Here is a 9,891-nt window from a genome sequence, read left to right as displayed (position 1 = left end):
GGGAAATACTATAGTATACGTAACGTATACTGTAGCATTTCCCTAGACTTTCGTATACGTTTCGTTTCAAGAATAGGCCCCCTGGGCTGGGTTCGGGGAGACTATTAGCGCTATTTGTATCATTCTATCTTTATCGTTCATTAAACGTGAAACAAGGATAGTATGACACATTAGCGTTGATAGCGAACTCCCCGAACGTAGTCCTGCAGTGAACGCGACGAAAACATTGGGCTGATTGGGCCATTAAACAGAGAACGGCAGCGGCGGCGCGATCTGTCGATCTTTACGATCTCAATCGACAGCCTCTCTGTGCCCTCGACAGGTTGTATTGCACTGATTGTGCCAAGCGTCATGGACGCGAGCGGTGCGCGTGTTGGGAGCTACGATTCATTTGTGTAGACCACGTTGGGCCACATTCGTCACGCTGTTAAACACGTTTGTTCGACGTCGAGATATGCCTTGCGACAACGTGCTTGGCGCGACGAGATGATACTTTATTACAGACGCGACACGTTAGAATTTTTGGAGTAGATCGCGCAGACTGGCTCCGCGGGGCAATGAGCAAAATGTCTTGGCTCGGTTGGTCGGCGGACATCAAGAAGAGGGCCTGCAGATACTTACTGCAGCGTTACCTCGGCCAATTCCTCGAAGAGCTCACGTTGGATCAATTGACCGTCGATCTATACAATGGCACGGGACGTGTCGTCAACGTCAGTCTCGATGTGCAAGTACGCAACGTGCTTTTCTTTGTCTCGGGGATCGATTGTATGTACAATTCCTTTCTTTCTTCCTTTCTTAACTAAACTCCATAAAGATAATATCGCATCGCTCGATCGCATACTCGGTAAACATCGCATGTTCTTGTCTCTTAGAATATTAGAGATTAAATATTTACATCGATGTGCGAATATCTCGTATTCACGTTGCCCGTAAATCAAACAGCTGATCGGGATTTAAATGCTTCGCAAAACACTGCATACTTAACGATATTTCATCATATTTTATATCCATTGCAGAATATATTAAAAACTACGATGACTAATCGTAGTTTTTAATATGTTCTGCAATGGATATAAAATATGATAGAATGAAGATAGATTAGTTTATGACGGTTAATCTAGAAAGAATAATTATAGAATTAATTTCGTGTGGATGTGAGTGTGTGTGCGCGCGCGTGTTGTGTGTATATTGTGTGTGTACCTGCGCACATACGTAATATGTATGCATGAGTTAATTCGATAAATATGTATAAACTAATAAATAGCACATGTTGAAATAATATTTTTATTTATTTGATTTTTATATTTATTTACTATTATATTTTTTAACAAATGCCGTATTATATATTTATCTATCTCATTTTATTTTTTCGATTGCATAAATTTTGACATTTAGTCCTAAGATTTTTATTTTTTTTTTCTTTTTGTTAATAGATAAATAATAAATATTAATTATACATTAACTGATTATTGAAACAATAATTATAATAAATTGTTAAGCGCAATTAGTTGCAACTTGTGCATAAATTAATGAAACACAGCATAGTGCGAGTCATCGGTAAACACCATTCTGGATGTTAATAAATGCTAATTTATACAGACTCTATTTCTTCGGCTTCTATTTCCTAACGCGATTAAGTTTTTTTTACTCGCGAAATAGGAACGCCGATTTTTCTTACTTGCAAAAAAATGTTTTCGCTAATCGCACAAAATCGCGCCGCTCACGCACTCTAGCACTTAATCAAGTCCTTTTTCTTATTTGCATTCTAAATAATGACTGTTCACACACACACACACACACACACACACGCGCGCGCGCGCGCGCGCGCGCACACACACACACACACATTTGTGTAACAATTTTTTTTCTTTTTATTTGGTATGTAAGTATAATTGAGAAATATTTCTATAAAAGGATAATTGAGAAATATTTCTATAAAAGGATAAACATTTGCCATAGGCACTCAATGAAATGGGGGAGCAACAACATCTCCCACTGGAATTTGTCGATGGTTTTATAATGGAGATATCTCTTAGTATACCATGGTCGGCATTACTTAGTCAAGCAAGTTATGTAGAAGTCAAGGGTCTCAGACTTACGGTACAACCGCGACAAAGAATCGAAACAGGAACATCGATGTTCGAATCTATGTGGAGTTCCATGACGTCCAGTATGCAACTCGCTCAGGAGTGTTTACAACAAGACGCGGCCAATGCGGGAAATGCTCAACCCTTAGAGGCAGTGGAACTGTTTGCACAGACTATAGATTCAAGTATGATGCTCGACTTACGTTGTACTTTTAAATCCAAAGTTAGCTTTTTTATCATTCATGTATCTCTCAGTTTTATCTAGGGTCAAAGTGAGATTTATCGATACTGTGATACGTTTTGAACACGTACCTTTGAATTCTTCCACGGGAGTAGCGATCGAAGTATGGATACAAAATCTTGAATATTCTGATGAGGCTGGATTAGATCCTAGTAATACATCTCTGGATCCCAACGAATCTGCGAAAGGTTACATCATTTCAGCGTTTTCCACTAAGCGTTTATACATGGAGGGAGTAACTTTTCATACTGATGAATTTCCCTCGCACGCGAGAACGTTCTCTAGAAGTATGTTGGCTAGTACGTGCTCTACTCCCGATTCTAAGGTAAAGGTTTATTTTAATTGATATTGTAATAGAGAAGAAACAATTTTCAAAAATTTATTTTTTTCTTATATCAACAGAACTCGGACAGTCTATTTACCTCCGCACAAATGTCTCCTACACAGAGCATTCTGCACACTCCTCCAGATGGAAATGTTAACAACTCGAACGAATCAAATCCTATTATGTTTGCTAAGCTAGCAGGTAGACAAGAAGTGAGATTAAAAATGAAACAAGGAGAAGGAATATCGGGACCAAAGGTGAAGTAAACATAAATTCATGTTTTAAACTTATGATATTATATATAGTTATAATCTCTCCATTAAAAAAATATTGCATTTATTCTAAAACATTATAATATATTTATAATGTATTTATAATATATTTTAGAATAAATATTGTGTATTTATTCTAAAATATAATAATATTTTTTCTATTCAGATATTTCTATTCTTTTAAAATGAAGAAGTAATATATATTTCAGGTAGAACTGGAAATTACTCTAGGATCGCTTACTTTGTTCCTGAGTCCTAGGCAGCTTCATGCTTTACTAGAATTAGCGCATGGCCTAGCATCTCCAGATCTAGAAGATGTCAGTAATGTCGTTCCAAGAAGATACACGGAAAAACCTATGGCTGGCAGTGATTTCAATCGTATAGAACGTGAGCTTATTCATCAAACACATCCTATGCAAGATTTGAAGACCACAGTACGTTAATTTATTGATACTTTGATATATTCCTATGTTTGTACAACAAAAATGTTGTGTTTTATTATAGGATCTACGATACGCTCAAGGATGGTCTACTGGATCTGTGGACGAATCTGATAACGAGGACGAATTCCTACCAATGAAATTGGCAGGATCTTCTTCGATGTGTGATTCGATCACAAGCAATAATTTAAGTATGGAGGGCAGCATATCAATCAGCAGCATTAGTTCAAAAAGTTCGGCAACGAATCTACCAAGACATAATAGACACAGACACAACATAGACAACGACACGTCCGCTGAGACTACCCAATTTCACATAAGGGTGTCTTCCATCGCTCTAGTTCTATTGCACGAAGATATACTGACGCCATGCGTGGAACAAGTCGGTCTAACTTCTAGCAGTATAAGACAGATGAGAAACGCGGCGAAGGAATTTTTCAGGCAATTAGGAACGTTTGCAATGGGCGGCTATGGAAGTAAAGATTTTGATACGGCGTCAAAATTACTCACAGAGGCTTGTCGACTTAGTCATATTAGGTACATTATCAAAGATGAACTGATTTTAGTATTATTTCACCGACGAGATATTATTAAATATCTCAAATATCGTCAACTCTGGGCAAATTTTCGGCGGTATAAAAAGGGCCCCAAGAGAGAGGGCCCGGAGGTAATTCAAGAACACTGACATTACCGATAATTGATATAAATTTGCTATTATTAACATAAATATTTGGCTCATGCATTATTAAATTCATGATTTTTTATTACGTAAATGTCCCATAAGTAAATATACATACTTGTAAAGCTGTAATATCCTATATATTGCAAAAAAATTACAATTTTTTCTCTGCAATTATCATCTTTATTGATAATCAAACTTTGATGATAACACTACAATCTTAATTTTAAAGAAAAATCGAGTATTATTGAGTTATAAATGCATAAATACATCTACTGAACTAATAAATCATAAAATTAGTACAATATTATCAGTTTTTAACTCTTAATCGCTTTAATATTCACAAGGACGCGAACTCCCGTAAGGATGTCGGTCTTTAATAGTATCTCGTCGGTGGTATTATATATTTAGTATTTATATATAGGTTGTTAACTAAAATTCCCGATTGGTTATAGATTACTAGCTGCACCACTAGTAGTCGAGGGCAGTGAAAAGACTACTAATCAGTTCTCCGCGATATCAGGAAGTTTGACTTTAGCTTGTTTAGAAGTTCTAGAATGTTTGGTTGACTCTAACAATCCTAGCTCGTATAGAACACCATCGATGGAGTTTGTTGAGCTATTAGCGTTTACAAAAGCAAATACAACTAATATCGGATTTTCCAACAAAACTGATTTTAGAATGAGATTTAAATATACGCAAAAGGCTGTTCGACATACTCACATGACGAAATTTGCACATCCACGCACAGAATTCGAGTAAATATTTATCTTTAAATTAAACAATATGGCAATTTAAATATTTCATTCAATACCTAAAATTGCTCATAAACTATTTGAAATTATTAAAACAATATTAATCAGTTTTATCGATTAACAAATTACGAGTAAATTATTTTAATACCGTTTTCATTTTTCAGCATTCAACTGGAACCCTGCAGAGGCGAAGTAGACATTACTATTGTAGATAGGATATCTGCTATTCTTAATCCGCAGCCAATATGTACTTACAATACTGTAATAAATGCTAGAGATTCTGTAAGTGTAATTAACAAATATTCTGTACAGATATGATTTTTAACATTTTTTTGTAGTTCTATTTGACGAAAATTATTATTATTTTAATCGACAGAATATTAACAATTATGACATCTTACAGAATCAACAGACATTATTTGATCAAGCTGTGGACAGTACAACACTGCCAGATTCTAGAGTAGATGTCAAAATCTCTTCATCATCATGTACAATCAAATTGAGGTACATCAAACTAAACGATAGTACTTCATGTATGCATTATCTCTTTTTTTATTTAGATTCCCCGTACCAGATTTAAGACCACTGCACGATATGAATCGTGCGCCATGGTGGAAGAGATCTGTGAGATCTGATTATATGATGGTGCAAATGACAGATGCACAAGTTCACTCTACTGTGGACAGCCGATCTCATTATCTAGCTAAGCATGAACTGCAATGTCGGCGACTATCATTATTGTACATAGAAACCGAGGGTGACACGCCAATCGAAATTGGTCTAGCTACAGCCGACGAGAAAAACGATGCCGCCGCGTCGGGTCAGCAAGTCAATGACGATCTTGGTTGGGCGAGAGTGGTGGTTATTATGTATCCAGAACGTCTTGGTGCTCCATTAGAGGATAGTTCTGAAGAAGAAATAGAGAATGATAAACGGATTTTAGACGATACCTTGGAGAAAACTCCAAAACATGCGCCTTCCCCGTTCACCTCTAGACGAATTATGCGTGAATCCGACACACTTCATTCAAAATCTCACAGTCAGAACAACGAACATGGTCAAAAGTATGAACAAAGATGAGTGACTTACTTTTTTAAAAATAAATGTTTAGTTTGTAATTGAAAATCTTTTTTAACATTTTAATAGTGACGGTGAGGAACTAATTATACCTGGCAATCGACAAGAAATGTTGGAATTTATCGACGAAGGCATACATGGTTCTAGATTACAATTGGAAATCAATTTACCTTGTGCTTCCGTCCAGATACCGTCTAAACGCATTTACGAACAACTGTACAATCGATTCAACACTGATTTGTTCTTATGGGAACCGTCTGCGCCCAGGCCCAAGTATACCACTCATATGGAAAGTCACATTGGCCTCGACCTGGCATCTACTCTCTTACAAGAGTCTACTTATCCCAAGTAATCTATTTATCCTAAAACAGTGTAAAATTCTGAAATATCACTAATCTATGTATCATTTACAGATTCAGCATGTGCAAAAGCGGGATCCAGTATAATTCTGACTCTGATTCGGACGAGGAAGGTATATTTCATTCTGCAACGAACGAGAAGAGTCACAAAGAGGCACGAATGTCTTCTAAGAAAGCACAGAGCAAGTTGGCAATGACTCTAAGCATCAATCAGGGTCTCCTGTCTATGTATACTCCCGTGCGTGACTCTATGCGTAATGTTATACCTGGGCAACAAGGTGAATTGATCATACGACTAGAGGATGCCACGATATTTTCAGTGACAGCGTACAAGGGGAATGCTAATCTGAGTTACGCTTGCACTATGATGAGGAATGTATCACTGGATCACTGTGGTCTGACGACAAGCCCATCGCAGACACCACCGTTGAGGTGTATTAATAGCGTTAGGCCACGATATTGTGAGAGAACGATATACTGCAGCACATCCGGTAGTAATATAGCAGCGAATCCTAACGATAAGGACATGGTGACAGTCGCAGTGAGAGTACAAGCGGCTCATCAGACGCACCGTATAAAGACTTTCCGAGTTGCGATAGGTATAAGCAATGCTACATTGAGGCACCGAATGTGTTCTGCCGCTACTTCGTGGTTCACGGAATTGATGGATTGCTTGGACGTGGCAGATCATCCTGTCGCCGGCTATACACCGCCGGGCGTTCTGACTGAGTTGCATTTGCATCTCTGGGACTGCGCGATCGATTATAGACCACTTCATCTACCTCTAAAGTCTGTTGTGACCCTCGGTAATTTCAGCGTGTCAAGCAATATTACAGCACAGACTAATACGTCAACATTGCGTTTTATCGCAGAGGATGTCGCGCTCTTTATATCAGACAAGCTGCGTGAAAAATTGGTGAATCTAAAACGGGATTATGTGTGTGTAATGAATTTCGGCCTGTTTGAATTATCTTTACGTTTAAACGAGAGGATGTATGGTGGCGTGCCACGGGTCGATCTTCGGGCAAGCAACAATGTGTTGCATGTACGCACGTGCTCGGACTCCGGTCGCGCTCTCATGCAACTACTGACTTACATCGCCAACGACGGTGATTTGCAACAGCCGAATAGCACGATCAACAGCAGTACTGAAAGTATCCCCACCGTGCCACCGGCATCTACGAGATATGAGGAAAATCTTCTTAGTGTCGAGAGTATTAACACTCTCAGCAGGAGTCAGGTAGAGCGAGTCTACAGTCTAATGGAGGATGCGTTGGAAGAAACTGTAAAAGGAACGACAACCCAGAGTGGTAACGAAAGCGAGAAGATACCAATGACCGAAAATCGAGTTGAGTTCTTCTTTCCTGATGATTCATGTGCTACTATGCGAGAGACAGAGACGCAAAAAAGTTCGCAAGAATGCAATAAAACGATTGCATGCAGTGTGGAAGACGATGATGACGATGATGAATTTTGTATCTTAGGAGAAGAGGCTGGTACAGGAATAATACCACGTTATGGAGTACCTGAGGTTCGATTGTTATGCCAAGAACCATTGAGGATAGTGGATAATCACTTTTCCGTGCCGATCGGCAAAACTGATTTATTGCAAACTCCGCCTAATTATCCTGCCCCAGTATTGAAATACACCCTTTGCGAAATGACGTTGATATGGCACATGTATGGTGGTAATGATTTCGATAGTTCTCAACAACAATCTGCAAAGCACGTGATCATCAATGATAACATTCGCAACAATATTATGCATGGAAGGTATGAAATTCAAAGTTAAATTATTAAAACAAATGCCTGTACAACTCTACAAATGTTGATTACATTCTCTCTTTCTCTTTTCTATTTTTGTTCTATAGAAGTAGATCAGCTATAGGTGCAGTAGGCTTCAATAAGTCTAGTCCGAACGAAGTACACTTTGGCAGCGTGCCAAACTCGCCGCGTGCAACGAGAAGCAACGAATCATTGATCGATTGGCATACGTTAGGTGGCCCGGGTCGGCAGCACGACGTGCTGATGGAACTGCAATTGAGCAAGGTTCGCTTCCAGCACGAGGTCTATCCAGAAAATACCCGAGAAGCGTCCAGGCAAGTGCTACTGGTGCACGAGATTGAAGTAAGGGATAGACTGGCATCGTCACACATAAACAAATTTCTTTATCAATATAGCAGCGAAGCGAAACCAAGGCAGTCTCACTCTATTATGTTTACCATGAAAGCAGTTCACGTAAGGCCGGATCCCAGATTAAGTGCCCAAGAATGTTGTTTGAAACTTAGTCTACTGCCACTGCGACTGAACATAGACCAAGATAGCCTACTGTTCTTAATACAATTTTTTAACGAATTAGGCGGTGGATCGAAGCGAAATCAAGAAAGCTCTAGCACACCTAATAGCTCGCAATCCACCCCCGTATCGAAACAAGGAACACCTACGCATCATCCGCCCATTATGAGCGTGAATGATGATGCGGTGATGAATGACGCGATGATGAATATATCGCAGAATAATATCATTGATCAGAATCTGTTGATACTCTTGGAAGACGAACTGACATTCAGGGAGAAAAAGATTAAAACAAAGACTATCCATCAGGTCCACGATGATAGTCAACCGATATATTTTAGGTGCGTGATTGAAATTTTTTTATTATTATTATCATCGAATAAAAATTGCACGAAGAGTATTAACGATTTAAAATTGTCTTTAGAAATGTTGTATTCAGTCCAGAAGTTCTCATTAGATTGGATTATCACGGGAAACGTATGGATTTTACTCATGGACCGTTGGCGGGTCTATTGATGGGCTTGGCGGAACTGAACTGTTCTGAATTAAGACTGAAGAGATTATCGTATAGGCACGGATTGTTGGGTTACGACAAACTTTTTACATATCTAGTTTCGGAATGGTTGCAAGATATCAAGAAGAATCAACTCCCGAGTTTACTTGGTGGCGTGGGCCCGATGTATTCTGTAGTACAGCTGTGTGAGTATATAAGTTGATCTTGATCTTTCGTTTGGAAATCAAACGCGATGTTATTTTTGAAACTGTATCAAACTGAACATCCTTTGCATGCTAATCCTAAATGACAAAAATACACCTGACTATAATATTTGCTTGCACTCTTGTAGTTCAAGGAATACGCGATCTATTTTGGTTACCAATCGAACAGTATCAGAGAGACGGGAGAATTGTCCGCGGGTTACAACGCGGAGCAAATAGTTTTACAACATGTACCGCAATGGCTGCATTGGAATTGACATGTAGAATCGTGCAGGCGTTACAGACTACAGCCGAGACTGCGTACGATATAGTTAGTCCTGGTCCCAGTGTTAAATGTAAGAGCAAAGGGCAGAAGGGTCGTCGAAAGAGATATAGTCAGCCACTGGATATTCGAGAGGGGGTGGCTAACGCTTATACATTAGTCAAAGAGGTGAATCCAATATAATACGACATTAAATAATGTATTTTTGTGTTTTATATCTATAATTATAGTTGAAAAATTATTTTAATTTGTATTATTTATCTTTATCGTTTCTATTGGGATTACACAACTAATTCTGCTTTACCGAATTTGTTTTAAATTTATGCTACTTTAACTTGCTCTAAATTTATTTTATATACAGGGTGTCCCATTTTAAATGACA

The 9,891-nt window shown here is 38.5% G+C and overlaps 1 protein-coding gene across 3 annotated transcripts in view; it reads left to right on the top strand.

Moving 5' to 3' along the window:
- Positions 1-280: 280 nt before the first annotated feature.
- The window catches only part of Atg2 (Autophagy-related 2), an 11,404-nt gene continuing 1,793 nt past the window's right edge, over positions 281-9,891 (top strand). Inside the window, exons 1-15 of one of the 3 annotated variants that reach the window (XM_018504193.1) lie at positions 281-728; positions 1,960-2,272; positions 2,343-2,653; positions 2,731-2,910; positions 3,135-3,359; positions 3,430-3,902; positions 4,500-4,802; positions 4,964-5,081; positions 5,203-5,303; positions 5,360-5,863; positions 5,946-6,224; positions 6,290-8,008; positions 8,107-8,871; positions 8,955-9,229; positions 9,376-9,677. In XM_018504193.1, the coding sequence (XP_018359695.1) occupies positions 558-728; positions 1,960-2,272; positions 2,343-2,653; positions 2,731-2,910; positions 3,135-3,359; positions 3,430-3,902; positions 4,500-4,802; positions 4,964-5,081; positions 5,203-5,303; positions 5,360-5,863; positions 5,946-6,224; positions 6,290-8,008; positions 8,107-8,871; positions 8,955-9,229; positions 9,376-9,677 (6,039 nt within the window). In that variant the 5' untranslated portion in view covers positions 281-557. Of the gene's footprint in view, positions 766-1,959; positions 2,273-2,342; positions 2,654-2,730; positions 2,911-3,134; positions 3,360-3,429; positions 3,903-4,499; positions 4,803-4,963; positions 5,082-5,202; positions 5,304-5,359; positions 5,876-5,945; positions 6,225-6,289; positions 8,009-8,106; positions 8,872-8,954; positions 9,230-9,375; positions 9,678-9,891 lie in introns of all 3 variants that reach the window. The other 2 variants (XM_018504192.1, XM_018504194.1) reach the window with 2 other exon arrangements.

This window comes from Trachymyrmex cornetzi, unplaced genomic scaffold (genome assembly GCF_001594075.2).
Source record: "Trachymyrmex cornetzi isolate Tcor2-1 unplaced genomic scaffold, Tcor1.1 scaffold1603, whole genome shotgun sequence".
Taxonomy (NCBI): domain Eukaryota; kingdom Metazoa; phylum Arthropoda; class Insecta; order Hymenoptera; family Formicidae; genus Trachymyrmex; species Trachymyrmex cornetzi.
The sequence above is the reverse complement of the archived record's forward strand: the minus strand, read 5'-3'. Positions and strand labels throughout refer to the sequence as shown.